This window comes from Bombus terrestris, chromosome 4 (assembly GCF_910591885.1).
Source record: "Bombus terrestris chromosome 4, iyBomTerr1.2, whole genome shotgun sequence".
Lineage (NCBI taxonomy): Eukaryota > Metazoa > Arthropoda > Insecta > Hymenoptera > Apidae > Bombus > Bombus terrestris.
In genome coordinates this window covers 6637812-6660539 of record NC_063272.1, presented here as the reverse complement: position 1 = coordinate 6660539, position 22728 = coordinate 6637812, and the positions used below count along the sequence as shown (strand labels likewise).

Genomic DNA, 22728 nt, shown 5'->3' with positions numbered 1-22728 from the left:
TTTTTGATATCCTCTATTATTAATTAAATTCATAATTTTCTTATTAAATGCGAGTTCAGCATTAATTACAAAATATATAAATAATTAATCGTTCGTACGCAAACTAGGTTATCGACGAATCAAGTAAAATTTTTCCTTTTGCTTCAAATTTTTATTTTTATTAAAGAAAATTTCCAATTTTATTGGATCTGACAAATGATTGTGTAATATAGTAGGATTATTAAATATTAATAAGGATAATAAAATTCTTTCGGATTATTTATAAGTCAAGAATGGTAAGAAAGTTAGGCTTAGAGATTTTGCGATCTATTTTGCGTACAAAATATCTTTTAATTATGAATTATTACATTGATTCATAATATTGATATTTATTTTGCTGTTTATCATTCTTACATTTTATTCAATTATTAAAATCTTGACCTCGTTGAAACTTCTTTTACATAATAAAATGAGATAATCCTTTCATGCAAAAAACATTTAGTGAAATAACACGATTATAAATATTCTGTATAAAAAGAAGCAATCTATTTTTAAAGAAGCTTTGTCAGAAACAAGGACGGAACAAAGAGAAGTTTCATTAAGAAAAAAAAGATAAAGATCTAGCGAGGATTCCTTGTCGAGAAGCAAATAAAGTTTCGATGATAATGACCAGTTCGCGTGCCTCTAATAGCGCATGTATTTGAGGTTGCTGAAAACCAAGGGAAACAGAGTAAAGAACGTTGCGTTCTAATAAAACTACAAATGAGAAAATCGTCGAAATTTTTAATTTAACCTTTATTTCTCTCGGACGCCCTTTAAATATATTATGAGTTCTTAACTACATTTAAAGAAAGTATTAACAATTTTTGTAGCGAAAAATACTAAATAAAGGATATCTTCTTGATAAAATCTTCTAAATAAAAGAAGGTTGACGTTGTTATAATTTTTACCATGTTCCTTTGTCGTTAAAAAAATTCATTACATTACGAATAAAGAAAGCAGCATCACGTTAGTGTGCATAATTTTCTGAATAACAGTGATTTTATCATAGAAAAATTAGTCGACTGCAGCAGAGTTAATTTGTAAGAAAAATCGATTATACAAAATTTTCGATATATTATGAAGTAATTTCATTACGATTATGGTACATGTAGTAACATACACGAATAATTAAAGTCAAGAAAGGAATTATTAACTCATTACATAATTTGTACAATATTGAAGTCAAGTTTAATTCCTTTCTCAAAAGACTTCCCAAAATGTAATTCAGTTAATTGGGAATAGAATTGCAACTATTAACGTGCCATTTTTCAAAGTGTATGGGTAGAGGATTATTTTTCCTCTTAAGTATTTTATCATTGCGATTTCTTTAAAAATTTGTATTATAATTCTTGATGACTCTACTTAACCTTCTTAATCGTTAATTCCTCTTAATTAAAGAGTTAAAGCCTCGTAATCGTTAAGAGGAATTAAATACTAAAAGATTTAACATTAGTCTAGCGATGTGTATAGTTGTGATGTGATATAATTCTATCAATTACGTTACCTCAGTCGTATCTATTATACAAATTCAACAAGTTCAACAAATCCAATTATTTCAATTAATATTCTTTCATAATTAACATCTTATTCAAGATATTGATAGCAAAAAATAATGTTTACCCGACACTGTTTTAGTATTACCGCTGATACAACCATTCGAATACACATATACGTGTAAATATGTATACTCAAGTGATCAATTGCGTCAGATAGCGTCGATTATAAGGAGACTATCAATATGTATATAATAAACACGTGCCATATTTATGTTCTGTCACACTTCACTCGATTATTAAGCATTTATGCTTATCTTTACACACACTCATATCTTTACGCTTACCATAATTGCATAAACATTCAGAGTTTATTTGTTAACCTGAATAACTCTCGCAAAATCTTATCGCTCAACCATATAAAAATCAATACAGAAAACAGTCTATAATAAAAAAAAGCACCACATAGGAGAGGTTCCTTTGATGCACCACGAAGCTCGATGGCCCGCAGAGACCGCCGAGTAGTGTAACATGATCCAACGTCAGATATCGCTGAGACATGTATTTAGGAACCAATTCGAAAGTGAAACTTTTTTACTTCTGACTTTTTCTAAATTAAACTTTTACTGACGTATTTGTGAGGTCTTTCTGATTAAAATGAGATCAAACGCGATATAATTTAAATTATATTTACTTATCGATATGTATTTAATTATCGTTCATTGCGTAAGCAAATATGCTGCAGATTATATCGCGTTTCGTGTGATTTTAATCAGAAAAATGTAAGAAACATGCTGGCAAAGGTTTTATTGATCATAAATGAAAAATAAATTTTGATTTCTCAGTTAAAGCTAAATCGGCATAATTGCAAAACTTGCGTGCCGATTTTTGTGCAATTATCGAATGTTTCTTTTTGCATTTCGCTCGAAGAGGCTAACTCTCGCCCTACAACGATCATTATAGTTTACCAAGTGATCCAAATTTCGCAAATCATAAATGCAAAGCGCAAACATACACAATCACAAGAATAAAGGATGTTTGTTTGTTCAGATCATCATAACATTCACATTCACATTGTTGTCGCCCGATTCGTTGTCAAACATACTTTCAATCTCCAACAAAGTCATATCCTTTGTTTCCGGTAGTTTCCAGATCAAGAAGCTACTCCCGACCAGCAACAAGGCAAAATAAATTATACAAAGCTCCTGCATTTCCAGCGGTATGATCGATTCTGGTGCTAGCATCCTGTCCACTACAGAACAAATATACGAAAATCCAAGCACGATACTGCTGCCAGAGCTCCTTAATTTACTAGGGAACAATTCTCCGCAGTATATCCATGGCAAATGTATCAGACCGATTCCAAAAAATACATAGTAGCACAAGCAACAAGTAATAATCAGCCACGATACTTCAAGATTAAGGTACACGTAAAGAATCAATACAAATAGAGAAGAGATTGTGCCCATTGCAGAAATTATGGCCAACGTTCTCCTGTTACACTTCCATACAAAAAAACAAGCAACGATATCCGTAACAAAGATCATCGACGTTATAATTATTTCAGCAACGAGGCTGCGAGACTGAACAGTCGTTGAGATAATATCAAGCATATGGTATTTCACTAATTTGTATCCGGAGAAGTAATACACGAAGAACAACATACACGACACGGACAGGGGCCACAGGAAATCTTTTGAACACAGATCGTACTTCAATCTGGAAATGATCGTGGATCCAACGAATTTACTTTGCTCGACATTTCTTCTTATAGCTGTTTCCATGGCACGATATTCTCCTTCTGATTTCCATCCTCGAAGATGGACCCAATGATACAGCGCCTCTTTCTTTCGATCTCTGTTCATCAACCAGATTGGACTTTCTTGAGATATAACACAGGCCGACCAACATATCAATAAACATGCCTCACAGATGTAGTTGACGATTCTCCAGTGAAGAAAAGAGCCAAAAGTCACGGCCATTAGAACACCAAATGTCATTATCGGGTTTATCATACTTAAGAACAGGCCTCTTAACGAAGGATCTGTTATTTCACCGATGTAAACCGGTATTAGGGGACTAAAGAGACCAACCCCTAAGCTGCAGATTGTTGTTCCAATCTTGATGTACAGAATATTCCTTGCAAACCCAATGACGATCCATCCGATTAAAGATATTTGAAAAATTACCATCGTGGATTTCTTTCTGCCTAGCTTTTCCATGGCGATTACTGACAAGTAACAGCCTAGGATAGCAAACACGGCGCCAGAAAACGGCGATTGATACCAATCATCGTTGCTGGTTATCCAGATCTCGTGGTTGTTCGTGTCTGTTGTGGATGTAAGAATAAGCTGTGTCAAAAGAACGGTGTGAAAACCATTTGTTAAACCGATCAGGAACGCTGCTAGTAGCGGGCTTAACGTCGCTACGAGCTGCCTGGTACTAAATATCCATTGAGGTTCGTCCGATTTTCTGATTGTTTCCATCTTTATTGATCGATGTGCTCTCATTTATTGGAATTAAGCGATGTTGACATACACTTTGAAATTCAGTTTTGATTGTTAATCAGAATAGCCCACATCTTAAGTAATCCGAATTTTGAACGAAAATGGATAAGTGTTTTTGTTTTTTTTTTTTTTGCAATATTTTAACACACAGCTTTTGTGTTTTTAATGTTTTAACGAATGGTTTCGGTATTTTTGTTTGATCACGCAGCGTATAAAATTCACGTTTTCACTTTCACTAGATTCTTTACTAAATTTTTTGAATGCCGGAGAATATAAATCAAAACTGTTGCACGTGTACCGTGTGTAGAAGAGATATGACTGATCGAAAGAACGCAACAATTCTCTTTCAAAATTCTCTTTCTAGATTTATTCTATCCCTCCTACCATGTAGAGCAGTGTACATGACCAATCATACGTAGTTGAATATGGAAATAATCCGAGCGTTGACGAACAGTCATTTGCACCAGAATTATGCAATTCATTCTCTGCTTCGATGTTGTGATTCACTGCGTTATTTGTCGGCCACGAGCAAAGACAGGACTGTAGAAGTGCGTACCAAAAGAAAATTTATATTTCATCGTGGGATTGAGCTCTGCCGCCGAAGGAAAAATGTAAAATTCACATACAGAATTACGAATTATTGAATCGAATTATAGGAAAGACAGTAATAAGGATATTTACCAAGATTGTTCAATATCCCTAAATATTGCATAATGACATTGTCGTTTTGATTCCTTTCAATTTAAAGTAATTTACCAAATGTTCAGCTGGACAAATTGTAAAATACAAATTAAATAGTAAAAAAAAAAAAAAATTGAAGGACCAAGTTGTTGATTAAACTAAAGCTATTCAAGAGAATGAATGTGTATAGATAAAAGAATATAATTATTAATATAAAATTATTGGGTTGCCAGATAAAATTATATGTACTTCCAAGACTTATCAGAATTTTCAAAACTTTTCGAAACTTCAAACAATCAAAAGTAATAAAATATCAAGGCTACAGGAAATTTCAAGTATCTACATAGAAATATTAAAAAGCTTCAAATGCCAAAATTCAGATTCAAACAGAAATTATTACAAAAGATATTAGAATGATTCAAACGACACTATATTACTGATTCCTTTTTTTATACTGCATTATTACAAGCACGGAAATTAATGAGTTCGAAGTATTCGTCAAGCTTACAGTGGAATTAAATCGAGTCCAGAATATTGGACTCGATCGGAAGACCTTAGATACCTTCGGGCCTTTGGCGATCAGTCATAATTATGTGATTCTTTAGACTTTAAAAACTATAAAGTCCAACGACCAAAGATAATTATTATTGGGACGTGGAAAAATGAAGTTCGATTATCCAATAAAGTATGTCGTTATTATCATAAATAAAGACGTAATAAAAAAAAAAACGTACAATTTCACGCTCTCTTAATAAAATGATAAAAGATACGCTAAAAAAGATTTCTCCAGCTGCACCGATTAATTTCTTGTTTTACCAACAAGCTAAAATTGTCAAGAAGTAAAAAAAAAAAAAAAAAGAAAAGACTGAAGTCGAACAGACAAATTTAATAAAACTCTGCGTAATTAAGTCCTTCGTTTAATCGATTATACAGTAATTAAGATTCGGAAGGACTAAGAAAAGCAAAGTCGACAGCTTCCGATCAATTTGAATCTTATACGCTGGACGTCGTTCTCGAGGTTCCGAGGCTGTTTAAAATTCCCTCGCCTGCAATCGTGGGGCCAATAAAAATCAAGAAATCAGCTTGGTAAACAGGAAGAAGCCCAACCCCGACTCCTCTCAATTCCATTACGGGGCATTCCAGGTCTTTGATGCACGGCAAATATGCCGTGCAACTGCGTGCTCCTTTTTTTCTCTCCTCTGCATCTCTCTCTATTCTGTGTTTTCTTCGTCTGCCACGAAGAAACGCGCCTTTTAATGCGGAAGACCCTCGAAAGTCTCGTTACCATGTGAGGCCCTCCTCGCCCCAGCGGCAAAGAGAGAGTCTTTTTAACAGTGTGTGCCTTTATAAGAGCGCACGAGTACGGAATATTACGAGGAGAGTGTCGTCCTCTCCGTTTCTCTCGCGTACGAGAGAAGCGTTTCGTGGTGCTCGAAAAGAGCTGGCCGGATAAAGTAAGCACGACCGGGAAACTAGTTTCTTTCCCTCGTTCCACGGCGACGTTCCTGCGACACGCCACGCATTCGACTGATGCGGAATAATAAACTTTGTCGCCGGAGCTCGCGTCTCGCTCGACGACGACGTGCAGGCATCTCGCTTGTTCAAGAGAGAACGTCTCCTTTAATTACTCCCAGCTGCGTGATATTTTTCTTCTGTGCTACTGTGAAGATCACCGCCTCGCGTCTTTGTCGTGGCTCGTACGCCCGCGGAAAGCTTCATCGCTTTCACGTATGGGTGTTATTAAATTTTTTGGAGATGGGTATTTAAGTGACGTTTCAGGTGTTGACCGAGTCATTATTTTTACAAAGATGTTTATTACAGAGATAAAAATAAAGAAAGACGTGACACCGATATTTAAGTATTTTTGAGATAAATGAAACGAATATATAAAATTTTATAGAACACCTGCAATATACACAGGCTATAAAACGTATTTGTATAGAAACGTATATGGCTATATGAAAATGAAACGTAGAATCTGATAAAAAATTCTTCATTGCAAAACCAAGGTACGTTCAAATATTTTTTTTTACAAACACGGTATACATAACAATTTTCTACAGTGTTTCATGAGTTTGTATATTTGTACTATTAAAAGTGATTTAAAAGCGACTGTGAATGAGCGAAACACTGCATAGTCAATGAAAATCCCACGATTCACCATCCACTCTTAAACTCTTCGTAAATCTGAAGCCTCCAGCACTACCGGCAACATCACCTCTTTCGATCCCCTGAATTTTCCAAATGAAACAATACTTGGCGTAAACACAGCTTGCGAGCTTCGAGTAATTTAATCAACCACTGTGCTGGTATTCTCGAGGTGGAAGCGTCGATATGGCCTAAGTCTCGTTAGACTGCTAATAACGGTATCCCGTAACTCGCGAGCGTGATCTAAAGCGATACGCCGCTTTATTAGCTCTACTCGCTGCGAGATGAGTGCAATATGGAGAGAGATTTAATCGTGAGCGAGCGAGCGAGCGAACGGCTTTTCGAGATTCTCGTAGAAATCGTAATGATTCGTTTAGACCAAGCGAACGAACACTCGCTGTTCCTCCGCTACAGTAAAATCTCGAAATGAAAGTAATAAAATTTCACCGTTTAGCGATCGCTCGACGAATCAGAGGTCAAACGTACGAATTTATTAAATTTTATGAAAGCGAGGGGAGAACGAGCTTTCGCTGGCGGAAATCTCTCGGCGGTAAGAGGAAGATTGATGCGGCCGAGACCGAGGAAAAACAACTCGCGTGGGATGCGATACCTCTCGGGCTTCCAGCTACCAAGATAAAGGAGACGATTTTGAAACGCGATGGGGAAAGTTTCACGCTGAGCAAATTACGAGCAAAGTAGCGAAGTGAATGCATACTGTACAGGCCGATTTTGAAACGAATTATTTTGAGGCAGTTTGACGTGTGAAGGTGTTGGTGAATGGCGCAGTTAGGTGAGATTTTCATGTTAAATAAGAGAAGAGGAATCAATTAAATGAAGTTGTAATAGAGCGTGTATATGTGCGCGCTTGATGAGGAGGGAGGTATAATACAGTTTGATGAATTTGATGAAGTTCCCACATGGAAGAGGTGCAAGTGATATGAAGTTGATCGTGGAGAATTATTCGAGATAATGGAAGTTAGTTTGAAAGTCATTTTTCCTTTAGTGAAACATCTAGTAGGTTCTTAAAGAATGAATTTCCAAAAAATTGAGAAATTCTATTGTTTAGTGAATTAGAATTTACAAGCTTCTTTTGGATTAAGATTAATAGAACATTTAGAAGAAGAATTTTTTCCATTATAACAACCACGTTTTATTCACAAGAAGATCTTGCAAGGACGATTCGTACTTGATTAAAGTAAAATATAAAATAATGTAGAATATAACTTAAGGGTACAGATATAAAAATATCAACTGTGTTCAACAAAACAGATGGTCAGAATTCCATCTTTTTATTTACTAGGATGTAAAATTTTTTTCCTGAATAAATGGCAGTTTCGAAGACTAATTGTTCAATAGAATTAGCCCGTACACCGAGCGTAATAAAAAGCTTTCCACTTTGGAAACCCCTGCTTCCCGAAGATTGTGACGGGTGTTTTTTGCCATAGTAAGGTTCTATCCTCATGGAGGCAGAGGAAGGTAGCATGAGAAAGCGTAGATGGAAGACAGGAGCGTGTAAAATTGACGTATGGTACATGATGATCGATAGAGGTCTTCGGAGTAAACTGCATGAAGCTTGCACGTACGAAGAGAACGAGGATGCGTTGAGAAATATGCATTTCTGATAGAAATTTGCAAGCTTCCACAATGTTAAGGAAATTTCCGTCCAATTTATCTTCGATTAAGCAAAGAAGATATCATAAAACAATGTATCTTTATTCAAATTTTGACATGATATTTAAATATAAAAGTATGCTAGCTATTCTATTTCAACTAAATCTTTTCTCGTGTTCAAATATATTAAATGATTATTTGACTTGGAGTACTGGTATGATGCATTAAAATTTCTGAAGTTTTGGGTTTGCAATTGCACTACTTAACATCATACTTTGTATATATACTGTTATAGAGTTTCATATAAAATAAAAGATATGATTTTATTTAATTAGCAAATAAAAAAGCTGTACACATTATCGCAGCACACGGAGCACGGGTATGTAAACACAATTCAGCATCGTTAATTTATACCTGAGTTTACTAGATCGAAAACTCAAATTATTTTTTACGACTCATTACATGCATATTACACAATACCGTGACATATGGATGAATAGTTAAATAACGACGCACTGTACGCACTGCACACTGTAATCTTCGACTTTCCAGAGATAAAAACTGCAGTCTAAAAATATAGCAAAGAATAATAAAATTGAAGAAAAAACGAAATAACCAAGTCTTTCTTACACAATAATTAACCAATTAACGTTAACGATTTGACAAGATAAAAGTTAGATCATAAAGTTCTTTTTCATAAGTTCGCAGTATGTGAAAGCAGTTGATTAAAAAAATGAATATCTCTTTGAATATATATGTATTTCATTATTTTTAGTAAGCACTCGTAAGGTTAATACTAATAACTTGTGGTTTGTAAATTAACTAATAACATTAAATAATTGAATCGTACAAGAGGGGTCTGTAAATTAACTAATAACATTAAATAATTGAATCGTACAAGAGGGATTGAGAATACATTAGCTTTCCCGCGAATTCATAACACGAATTCCTTTCACAATAATATCGTGAAACTATTGCGAACACACGGCCCGTACGAGTCGATGGAAAAATGATCGTTCTACGAGAGACAGGGCGAAGTGTCGTGCACACCAGCAGCTTCCATAAAATCGGCTGCTGGCTATGAGAAAAACATTTTCTCGCAGGCGTACGCGATGAAACGACGCTACCAGACGCTCGCTGCCACGAGAATACGAATATGCGTCTTTAATGACGTAATACCCGGGAAATACATCGGCCAAGGCGATAAATTCACCGAGGAATAGATCTGATCTGTTCACGTGAACCACTTTCGAATGATCTATGCGACGAACGAGACGGTGATTTAAGATAGAAGGTTATGGAAGATGCGCTTTGGTTGAGGAATGTGAAGTTATTGAATATGAACGAAATGTATGTAACTGAAACGTTGATCTTTCTTCATGAAAGATCAGAATAAAATGAAGAAAGCAAAAGGCTATTTACATTGCGCGTAAGCAGCCACTGTGGAAAACAGCTAACAGACGGGGAAATAAAAATAATCTCAACATTACAAAAAGAAAACTATTCTGTTTTAAAGATAGCTAATCCTCAAGTTATTGCTAATTTACTTCGAAATTACATGGTGGACGATCCAAAGTTTTAAGTGCTCGCGAAAAGTGTACTATCCTAAGAGCAGCATCGTATTCATCGATGGCTGCAAGACAGATTGCTGAAGCAGCTGGGATAAAAACGAATATCAGAAATGTCCGACGTGTCCTGAAACAGTATAAGCATCTGCAGTGGAAGAAACTGGAAAGAAAACCTCCCCTAACAAAGGCACATAAAAACACAAGATTGCAGTTTGCAGAAGAGCATACACATTGGAAAAAGAAATAGAGAAAAGTATCGTTTATCGAGGAAAAAAATTTAATTTGGACAGCCCTGATAAGGAGTATTGTTATTACCAGGATTTGTGAAAGGAAAGAAAAAGCTTGAGCTAATATAAAATTTATCGAAATATATTTCTCATAATTTGATAAATATGAATGTCATTTATCATAATATATTTATAAGCGTAAACTGCATATCAAAAATATCCGGAATTATTTAAGAACAAATTGAAACATACGCAACACGAATCTCTGGGGAACAATTTATATTTCAACGGGATAACGCGGCGGTCCATGCTGCAAAAGTAATGGAAACATATTTTAAGAGTAATATTACACTTTTGAAATGGCCAGCACGTTCCCCTCATATAAATATAATGGAAAACTGTTGAGGAATCTTCCTAAAGCTGTTTATGCTAAACACAGACAGTTCAATAGCAGAAATCAATTGAAAGGATACATTTTATTAAAATTAGAAAAGAAAAACAAAAAAGAAAATTGAAAACCTTTTTAAATCAATTCCAAAGCGAATCGTTTCAATTATACGAAATTCTGACGGCTCTACGAATTATTAATTATCAATTTTTCTCAACGAATATCGACAAATTTTCATTATTTAAAATAGTGTGTTATTAATTTGACGCATCGCTTTTTCATGATATTTCTGTTTTTATATGCAAAACAAATTTCATATTAACATCATCGTATCTACGTGGCAGAAATTAATGTACAAAACGTATGCATCGAAAATTAAATTTGTATAATTTACAACGGAAATATTTGCAGGATCTGCAACTATTCTTTTATCGCGGACTACGATCAGAGAATAAAGATCGTCGTACAATGTTAATATCAATTTTGAAAGGTTAATAGTAAAAACAGAATAGGCTATCGATCGAAAGAACAGGTATCCTTTCGCACGTGGAACACTTCGTTTTTCATTTCCCGATAGACACGCGAGCAGGCTGGTCGATAAAGCTTCATTAAAACTAGTAGCCGGTTGACCGTGTAATTTGTCAACCGTGGATATCCGATAATTGTTCCACCGCGTATCGCTCGTTCCGACGTACGTCCGGCGTCCTTTCCGCTCGAACGATGGACCTTTCCTCGCGACGTCGATACGCCGCGCCATCGATGTTTCCGATGGTAACAAAACAAAAAAGGGGGGGCGGGGGACTACGAATGGAACAAAAAAACAAAATAAATCAATTATTTGTTGCCAGAAACAATCGACCAATAGCGGGCTGTCGCCAACCGATACGACGCTACGAGGACGTAAACTGTTTTTAAATCTGACGACAGCGGCAGCCACGTTTAAATCGCTGTCCCGGATTTATGGCATGCTACGGGCAAATACAAAAACACGCGTTACAAAAATTCTAGGTGTATAATAGCCGTGGAAACAAAGTGGATGAAACTTTTTCTCTACGATTTTTCTTTTTTAAATTAACCCTGTGAAATGGAACATCGCCATTGTGATGACATTTAAAATTTTTCTTCAAAGTTGGATGTAGCAACAGCGAAGGCATTCCAAGTTTGTCTTTCATTGACTTCTCTATGGCGGTGATGAATATTTATTAATAATGTTCCTACTAGTTAGTTGCTAGTGTCAGCAGAACAATATACCGACCACAGAGAGTCGACCGTTTTCATGGTATTTTTAGTTAGGTATTTGTAGCTTCAGTAAGTTTAATAGGATTTTATAATTTGGAGTAGTAAAAATATATTGAAAGGTTAATAAAAGAACGAAACTTGTATGCTTACTATCTATAGAAAACTATAACATGAAATACATCTCCCATCTGATCCGGTATGGTCTAGTGGCTAGGATACCTGGCTTTCACCCAGGAGGCTCGGGTTCGATTCCCGGTACCGGAAATTTCTTTTGGTTTTTTTTTCTTTTCTTTCCATATATGAAAACTTTATAATTGACATTATTATTCCTCATTTTACACTTATTTTTTACTCAAATAAAATTGTTTGATAAAAAATTAATGAAAATTCCAGAATTCCATTTCGTTCCCTCGTTCTCTTCCCCTTTTTCTACAAAGTATCTAATTATTACAAACTCAAAATTAATATTGTTCAGGCAACATATTATACTTACTTTTAATTAAATTTATTTTTAATTAAAGCTGTATCAAACTGAGTTTCAGGTAGACTAAGTAATAGTGGAACTTCAGGCACCTAAATTCATCGAGTAAATAAGCGGGACGTTAAGTCTGGCTAGACGAAAAAACTTTTCCCTATTACGAAAACGATGTCTTCCTCTTTACAGGATTGCAAGAAAATACTTCTATTTCAGTTCTCTCGAAACAAGCCATGTCGATCGGGGAAAAGTTACTCAATTAGACACACGAACGTCGTTCCGGAAGTTTCTTTGCACTCGACTAAAACTCAAATTCCTTTCTTACTTCGCACCTCCTTGTGAACGAGCACGTATTCACCGCCAAGTTTTCGTATAACGTTACCACCGGGAAACTTTTCGTCTCTGCGCACGAAATAAATCGAAAAATAAAAGGATAAAAATAGTATCGATGTTCGAGAGTGAAATTATAACGAGTAATTTTTCTTTTCTATTAAATGAAAATGTAAAAAAAAAAATAAAAAATTTTTGGCCCATGGGGGGATCGAACCCGCGACCTTCGCGTTATTAGCACGACGCTCTAACCAACTGAGCTAATGGGCCACCACGTCTGCTTCTGCTTCAAAATAAAAATTCAAGGCAGATATATATATATTTATAGTATTTACTTATTATTGATTTAAGATGAATAATTAATGATTTATAATAAACGTATTTTATTTCTTTAATATATAAAATATAGACATCCAATAGTGTATCAAAAATTCAAGTATAGTAAATCATAGAGTACAGAGTACTCTCGAAATATGATTCCTGTCTACAATTTTCTGTAATTAATCAATATTCAAAGAATTGTGATAAATAATAGAAGTAAATAAATAAGTAAATAAATAAGAAGAATAAAGAAATAAGATAAATAAATAAGAAGAATAATACAACATATATGGATATTTTTTTTATTATTTAATTTGTATTTTACAATTTGTCCAGCTGGACATTCGGTAAATTTTTCTAGCTTTATTGCTAAATAACATGTGGATGGCTACTTCCAGCGGGATGCCATTATACAACATATATCGCATCAATTTCACTTATAAATTTTTCGTTGAAAAATTGTGTCGAAACAGAAAAATATGAAATAACAAGAAAATGAGGACGGTAATGTAAAAAAATCTACAGTTTGCAAAAATCCACGTTTCCTTATATACAATCAAAAGTACGTTTTGTAATGCAATTTCAAGACGGTCAGTTAATGTCTGACTACAATACGATATGGCTTGCTCGCCGTCACAGAAAAGAATAAGTCTGCTACGAAAATGCAAGTGTCTCGTTGCCACGTCCTCCGACCCTCTTTGCCTCTTATCCTATGCTTTTGTATATAATACAGAGGATACTTCAGCATGACGCATACTTTCCAGACGTCTTCGAAAACATGCGGTCTAATACGGACAAAGTCACTTACGACTCCCGAAAGTACTGTACTTTATTCTTACAGTGATACGCGTAAAAATATTTAACAAGCTTAATAACTCTAAAGAAATGAACTAATAAACAACGTTTAAACGGATATAAGAATGCTACATGAAGCTCCATAACCTTCAACATCATAAAAATTACCTCGAACGCTCAAGCTTCTCAAGTGCAATAACGGCCAAGCCTCGTCCGAAAACACAACGGAGAGGTATAAAAAACTTTGGAAACGCTCTTAAATCTCCAAGTATCCTTATAAAGCATGACAAACATCTGAAACGATCCGAACGCAAGGTAGCTTCCACGCGCGCACGCCGGAAACGCGAGAAAATGGCTTTGGAACTCTCAGAGAGAAGCGCTTCGAGCGTGGCATTATACCTACATCACGCGACGTCTGATAAGAAACTTTAATAAAAATGTCCCAGACTTCACCTCGAATAATTGCCCTGTTTTCTTGCTATCGCGACGACTTCCTTTTTATTTCGTACTTCTAACGAACTCGAACGTTGGAAACTCCCCTTTATCGCGCCTTACCCCACGGCCAACTGTCGTTTCACCGCTACCCCCCGTGGAAAATATCGTCGACGAGTGAGTCCACGGGTCTGCCATAAACTATTAAGCTGTTGCAGGTGCCTTGCACGACCTTATACGACGTCAGCGAACTTTTCTTTCTGGCGTGGTTGGAGACCGGCAGGCAATCTGCTAGCCAATCCCTTGAAGAACTCTTACGTGAGACCACCGCCAGGCGATACGTATGGGGTTTAAAGGTCGCTGTCGTTGAACGAGGAGGAAACGCGCGTTCAAGAACGGAAGAAGATCGTTCGGCCAATTACTAATTGCGTTTTATCGATCAGGAAGGTCTCGGGTCTAATCATTTCTTTTTTGTCTTTCGACGACTATGTGGTACGTAATTAATCAAGGATGAAAGGTAGTTTACGCGAGAAGTGTAGACGACGTTTGTGGAGAACCTTGGAGAGTTTAGTTTTCCTTTTTTTCGTGTAATATCGGAATTTATAGGTCGTTTGATCAGATATATTTCAAATATTACTGTAAGTAGTTGTCTATGACTTTTAAGTTCTATATTGGATTATTAAAATAAGCTGTAACTTTAGGAAATTAAAAATACGCGTATGTGCACTCTTCTATGGTAATAGATTTCATGTAACTTACATACGAGAGCAGGAGCTACGAGAAATGAAACCATAATTGCATTTCGCTCACCTGAAACAAAGAAACAAATATATTAATCATAATAACGATTAATGTATCCTTGTCGATCGATATTTAATATAAAAAAGCAATACTTTTATAATTCTACAATACTGAGACTTCTATAATAACCATAGTGTTTATCGCATATATCTATTGAAATAATAGCATCTATATTGGCTCGGAAAACTCTCAGAAAAACCAATATCGAAAATTGAATTCAACATCGATCCACCGAACATGAAACTGTCTGCCCGATTCACTTCTATAATAAACATCATCACACATGCATTCTACGAAACGTAAGCTTCTAGACGTATTCCCGATCCTGTCGATTCTGTTTGTTGTACACTCCCAGTGGCTGTTCGTTCAAGGTTCTTTGGCCATTGTCACAGGAAACGAACAACAGACTTGGCGAACTGGCAACCAGGAATGGGATAATTAACGACCGTCCCTCTCTTTCTTTCACGGGCCATTCCGATTCGCATATGGCCTGACCAAACGGGGAACGGTCAAGAGAAGAGCCATGGGAGCAACGTCGTGCAACCTCCGCTACGATATACCTCTACTACAGCAGAGAGCCGCGGAACAATCAACGAAGGAAGTTTCTACTTGGGTGGCAACACTTCACCTTTTCCCTGGCCGCGCCCCTCTCGTCCACTTAACTCTAGACGCGTGCACGACCGAGAATTAGCACCGCGACCGTGAGACAAATTTTTCGCTCGCGAGCACAACTTTCGCTAATGGTTCTTATCCCCGTTTCTTTTTTGTCAAAGAAGCGATTCTTTCCGAATACGTCAAATAATTAAAGAATGTTTCTGATAGCTGTTTCGACAGTGCTTCGTGGAATGCATGAATCGTTGGAAATGGGAGAGTGTCCGACCTGTAAAAATGTATTATACAGGATAAGGCAAATGGACTGTCTTGCACAATAATTTGCTAGCTGATAATATTGGTGAATGGATAATAAGAGAAAAATGTAAAACTGGAAGTCCAACCTAAACCGATAGGCGACGATAGTATAGTATTATAGGATATAAGTATAATAAATAATAGATAAAAATAAATATTAGCGAATTGAAAAACTGCAGGTTGAAATTAGATGGAGAAATTAGAGGGTTTTTTTTTTACATTTCTTATTACGTATAACGCAACAGAATTTATTAATGCTATTAATTTTTAATTACCATATGGAGTTTTAATATACCAAAAGTTTGTTCAGAATATTATATTATACGTAACATATAAAACATAATCTGCTTTCGCAGGTTAATTTATTCTTTCCCATTAACAACTTAATTTTTAAATCCACGTATCTATGTCTACTGTATTACAGAATCTGCAAACTAATGAACATTTAATATAAACACTTAAAAATCATAAAATATATGCGTGTAAACAGAAATACCAAATATTTCATTCAATTCATTAAGGATCGATATTTGTAACATGAAAATGCCTCTTAAAAAGTTACGGCACAACACATGTATGCAGCTCCCTAATTCAATAAAAAAAAAAGCTAACGTTTAATTCCCACGTACCGATACATAAAATTTTATATCTATCCCAAACAACTGAAGAACATCGCGTATCCATCCAAATTACATCCTTGATGCGTCTCATACCTCTTCCCTCATCGATCGATTCCACAACTGACTATCGAAAAACAAACCTAAAGAAATCCTAAATCCTACCAACTACCAATTGCGAGTATCATAAACGCCGGAAGAAAGCATGCAAGGAGCCTATCAATCTCAATACAAACATCCTGTTAATCCTGTTCGGTAACCAAAAAGTGGTAATCAAAAATTGCGCTACCACGAGGAGGAAATTACCTGGGACATTCTCTGACCCTTGTTTCGCGCGACGATCAGCCAGGCTCGTTAACAACTCTCACCATCCGCGGTCCCGTTCGTTTTGCTCCGTTTCTTTGGATAATTGATCGGGAACGCAATCGTAAAACATCGCAATTATTCCCTTAATAAGAAGGCAATAACACTGGTTCGCCGTAATAGGAGTGGCGAAACGACCGCGATAAGGGAGTAAAAGGGGCGGAAGAAGCTGCAAGAAATAATGGCGACGCGGCGCGAAGGTCTTGTGCTCGAATGGACAGATTCCGTCGTCGTGGACAAAGTTGCCACTGTCATTAAGCTGGACGCGCGTCACTCAACCGAGTCTTCATTCACTCTGCTATATACAGGGTGATCCTGTATATTAGTTAACTTGTAGGCAACGTCAGCGATGCAAGGCGATAATATCGTGTCGTTATATGAAGAGTAAAGGGAGAAAAGCAATGAAACGCCACAAGATAGCTTTATCAAGAAAATTAATTTTCAACATTTTGGTTCACTAAAAAAAGGAACAACATTTAAACAATTTAACTTTATATTATTCGCAAATTATATCTTAATTATACACCTTAAAACAAAACGATTAATAGAATGTTAATTATCTTCATTCGTGTTCTGTTGCAGTGCAGAGTAGATTTCCTGTTTTTTACGGAGACATTTTGAACATTAGAATCACTGTGATTTGGTAGTTTTGCTACTGCAATTCTAAAAGACAAAATATATTACAAAACTAAAAAAAATGAATAGCCCTCGTTTCTCTTCCTATCTTCTATATAAAGATTACCAAAGAAAAATATGATATATGTGTGTATTTGATTTTAACGTAAGTTTGACCAACTCATTACGCATAATACGACGAACATGTGTTTCGTTTTCGGGACGTTTAAAATTTCACTAAAGATACGAGGAATCATCGATCACAATAAGTTTGTACGAAATTGACAACTGTGATCTGTGTTTAACTAGCGAAAGCGTCACCCTGTACAACAGCTGTAACGAACCAAGTTTTGTTCTTCGTCGAAATCAATTCACCCTTCCCGCAAGATTGATCACAAAATGTATCTTCGCTCGAAGATTACAGGCTCCGCCTATAAGGTAAATATTAACAGGGAAGGGAAAAGAGATTTTTCGGGCGTTGTCGTTCGTGGATTGTTATAACAGGGAATATTTACGCGGCACGTCACATTTTATTTCGTTTTTGCGCGATAGGGTATTACGCGCCACCAATTTTTCAACGATCCGCGCGCCGGTTAATTACTTGCTTGCGATCGCAAGTAATCGGTATCGAAGCGATAAAATTGTCAGGTTAGGAAAGAAATAACACGACAGGATGATAGAAGAGATAGGCGTGTTTTCGACGTTTTTAACCATTCCATTATGATAATATTTGTCGAATAGGTGTGATAGTTGGAAGAGGATTTAATTAAGTTTTAAAATTCTTATCAATAAGTTTTAATTACAACTAATTACTATGACGGAGAAACTTAACGTGACTTTGGTCGCGACACACAATGCGGCATTCGAATGAGGATTCGAGATAAAGATGAAAAAATGCATATAACGTGCAGTTTTCCTGAAACTTGATATTAGGCGATCCGACGTGAATAAAAGTCTGTTTATAAAATCTTTGTTAGTATTTTCCTTACTCTGCCGTTACGAATGGATTAAAAAAAAGTAAAGGACACCCAATACAGCAGTTTGTAGGAAGGAAGAACTATATAGCAATGTAATACAATACCTTCTTGACACAGAACAATCAAGATTACAAGATAGCCTGAACCGCGCTTTTTAAATTGCCTTTAAAGAAAGAAAGAAATATTTTAATTGGAAATTGTAATTATACGTACCTTCACCCAAATTCTAGCGTCTAATGTAGCAACAGACATACTAGTAGAATCGTATAAGAAATGAGCGAGCTAATTTTCAAGTGATTAGGTTCTGATCTACAAACGATTTTTACCATCTCCTCTATCGGTCTTTTGGGCTACTTATGGTTTACATTTCTATTGCTTAGGTACAATCTGATTATACATATCGTCGACTAATAAGATCAAGATCGAACAACGATCACAATGCACAGTGTGCATTGCGTTAATTTCACGTATCATCGTTTTTTCTATTTACGAGCATCAAATTTTAAATACGGATTCTTATCTTTAAATATGGTTCGTTCGTTCGTTGGTAAGCCAACTGGGTCAGTATGATAACCTTTCAACAAAACGGCCACTAACTATTAAGCGACCACGTTCCATGAAGCGGAACAACTCCAACTTTGTTCGCAATACTATTTCTGAAACTAACTATTAAGCCAGTGGAATGGTATGTGGAACAGGACGATACGGATTGTTTGTTAAATTGCATTCTTTGAGATGATTACGATAAGACTTCTAATTTGTAAGATTAGTGCTTACAATTGCATTGGTTAAAGTTTGTCGCGAGTAATGAAAACGTTACAGTAATAAGTGTTTCGTTATTTGCAAGTCAAATATACCTATTTTGACTTGTAATGTTTATCGCGAATCGATTGCTTATCTTTTATAATGAATGAAAGACGTGGAATTCTATTCGTGAATTTGCCTGAGAAGAGTTTTTATTTTTGCTCGCATCGTTCCAAAAGATGAAACAAACGAATAATCTAATATTATACCTGTACTAAAGACGTTGATAAATCTATTGGAATCTTTTTCGACTTCTTGGAAATGTACAACAGTACGAAGATTAGGCTGAGACATATAAACGTAACTCTGTAAGTTTATTTATATATCGTGAGAAAACACGTTTGTCTAAGAAGAATATCACGCGCCTGTGATTCAGTAATTAAATTGTTACACGTGCAAAATTACGCAGAGATCCTAAATGGCTGGCAACGTTATCGCAAAATCCAAAAACAAACAAATCCGAAAACAAACTAAACCTCTTGTCCTTACGATCCTACGCGATCAACGATCGGCGGTCTGTTCCGGGTCCGCGTCAAGCCTCTCGAAAAAGCCAATTCTGTCCGGCCAGTTAGCCGACAATACCGCAAATTGCGACCGCGTTGTTCGTCCAACGTGGCCAACAAGACTCTCCCCGTAAACGAGATTTATTGAGCGAAATGATCGCCGGAGGCGGCCGAAATTAAGGCGGATTCACGAGGTGTCCCTCGGTCTCGCGGCTCCACTCCAAAGGGGCGTATACATACGCGGCCCTCGATCGTTGCGTGCAACGAGGGTGTAATTCAAAAAAGGCCGCGCGCCACTAAATCTAGCCCCGATTAAGGCTTATTACGGGTAAACACGATCAAGACCCCGAAGTCGGTTTCACTGGGGTGGAAAGGAAGGAAGAGCGAGGGAGGCGAGCGAGGGGACTTAAAGGAGAAATGATGTCTCGCTGCGACTTCGAAACTCCAGGAGGGATCCTTATGGGTGCAATTACATCCAGCTAATTACGTTCTTCCTCTTGGAAACCGTGGCTTTCTCATTCACATTGATACAAGGGTTTTACCGATACTGCGCATCGATCCGAGACAACGAGACGCTCGTTATTATCTACGAGGCATATAATAGTCTCTTTCTCTCGCGTAAGCAGATACATAATATCGATGATTATAGTAATTTACTGAGTTATACTACACCTGGATATTACGAGAGAATTAACGAAGGTTTCGTGAGGAGCTGTCGTTTCATGGTGACTTCTCGCGATTTCGTTTGGAATTTTATGGTACGAAGTATAAAATTGGGCGGATGATTGTGTTTTATGCGTATTTTGTTTGGTGGATGACGCGGTGTGATGAAGAATGTGGTTTCGCAACGAGGCAATGTCCAGGCAAGGAACATTGCCCTTAATTTTGTTATCGAGGAAGTTTTACAAAGAATATTATATGCATAGTTTGTTATTACGCTGTGTGTTTCGTCCATTTGTCTTCAGCTGATTAAACAACATCGGTCAGTCGGGTGAAATTCGAGGTGAATATAACGGAAGAATTTTTGATGATTCTGAAGAATCTTTTTTTTTCAGAAGTTTTACTTTTTTTTTCTTATGTTATCAAAAATTTACTATTTTATGAATATTTACATATTTGCATTATGCATAAGATACATAATTACATCATCATTGTTAAAAATAAAAATATTTCTCTCTCTCCCCGTCGGGGAATCGAACCCCGGTCTCCCGCGTGACAGGCGGGGATACTGACCACTGTACTAACGAGGATTTGAATGACAAACCTACCTACTTTACCGGTTATCAATTTATCTACACACATATGTAATTATCTGGTTGTGTATTAGTGCTATATTGGTGAGTATCCGACGTTGTAACATTTTTATTTTACGACACGCTATTTAGAACTATTTGAGTTCGTAATTCTAATATTTTTCACTATTTTTGTAATAAACAATTCATTCGCTTTACAATCGTATCAAAATAGATGATTTTTATTTGTTATATTTATTCACTATTTTATTGTATATTAAAAACTCTTCTTAAATTCAATCGCTCTAACAACTAAACATTTCTATTATAATATAAGCAATTTCAGAAACAGTTCCTCTAATATTAATAATGCAAATACATGAAAAATATACAACAAATATTAGTAACAAGCTACGTCACTGCTACGACTGTCAGGAAGGTTCTACTCAATTTTTTTCCTGGCATCGACCTATGGTTCTCAAAAGGAGAACGTAGGAAAAGGTAAAAGGAAGGACTGCCATGCAAGCGAAAACGTCTAATGAAATTGATGAGTGAGAACATGCAGAAACCAGATGTTCAAAGCCTGTCACGCGATGACCAAACCGTCTATCTGACCCATCACTGGACAGATCGATTGCATCTGCAAACTTGTATAAGTATAAACAAATCTATCTAGATACAGATAAACCATTTAGATATAATAGAACCAGAGATTCTTATACGTACGTAAAATACTACTAAATGTTCGTATATGAAATACATCTACATATTTTTAAATTAGTCAAACTCGAAGATGGTATCCCGCTGGGAGTAGCCATCCACATGTTATTTAGTAATTAAATTAGAAAAATTTACCAAATGTCCAGTTAGATAAATTGTAAAATACAAATTAAATAATAAAAAACAAAATATTTTTAAACGATCATCCGCGTCGACGGCTCTACGAAAGAATACGTTTTTTCTGCGTCAAGGTTGCAGAATAGTCAATCTGCTTGACTCACGACGCATTGCTGACTAATTTATGGCACCCTCAAGTGTCTTTCTCTTCCCGAGTCCCATTGTATAGTCCCATAACAAAATTGAATGACCGTTTCAAAAGCTCGAAGCTTGGCGTTTATTATATTTTTCTTATTTTTGTATTTTCTTTAAAGAAACACACTTTTTATGTTATTTTTTTATTTTTATTCTATTATTCTTTTTTTTTATTCTTATATACTTCTCTGCAATTTGCGTGAGACATTTAACAGGTTCTTGTAGCACGTATCTATCAATAGCACGCGAATAGACATGTCTCTAATTGTAACGTACAATTAACTACACATTTTTGAACTGCTATTTCTAGTATCGTAGAGACTTCACTGTAAAACGGTGAATTGTACTCTATTATGGAGGAAGCTTAATTTCCACGAATCGAAACGCATCGATCGTTTCCATGAGACAGACGAGCCAATGCGTGATATAAAACGGCACTCTGATCGAGGTCGACAAAAGTCGCGTCGTCATTCATTTAGCATTCGCGATACGTACGTTCCATCGGCGTCGTGCACAGTTTAGTTAATTGCGCGGGAATTTATCATGCGGAGGGGTAGAATCGTCGAATGGAAGGGAGACAGCTGGCGAGGGATTACTACATGTACGATTACGCCTGTTTGATATGCCGCGACACTCAAA

The 22728-nt window shown here is 36.2% G+C and overlaps 2 protein-coding genes and 3 non-coding genes across 5 annotated transcripts in view; 1 reads left to right on the top strand and 4 right to left on the bottom strand.

The window, feature by feature from the left end:
* The window catches only part of LOC100646409 (mannosyl-oligosaccharide 1,2-alpha-mannosidase IA), a 702484-nt gene that overhangs the window by 441304 nt on the left and 238452 nt on the right, over window positions 1-22728 (bottom strand). The window lies entirely within an intron of this gene.
* Window positions 757-4695, bottom strand: LOC105665691 (facilitated trehalose transporter Tret1). The gene has a single exon (XM_020862866.2). It carries the CDS (start codon window positions 4022-4024, stop codon window positions 2561-2563), a length of 1464 nt encoding a protein of 487 aa, XP_020718525.2. The 5' UTR covers window positions 4025-4695; the 3' UTR covers window positions 757-2560.
* On the top strand, window positions 12076-12147 carry TRNAE-UUC. The gene has a single exon. It is a non-coding gene; the product is annotated as a tRNA-Glu (tRNA).
* TRNAI-AAU lies at window positions 12885-12958 on the bottom strand. Its single transcript has one exon. It is a non-coding gene; the product is annotated as a tRNA-Ile (tRNA).
* TRNAD-GUC lies at window positions 21004-21075 on the bottom strand. Its single transcript has one exon. It is a non-coding gene; the product is annotated as a tRNA-Asp (tRNA).

Coding starts and splice junctions, on each gene's coding strand:
- LOC105665691 (XM_020862866.2), bottom strand. CDS start 4,024: ATGAGAGCACATCGATCAATAAAGATGGAAACAATCAGAAAATCGGAC.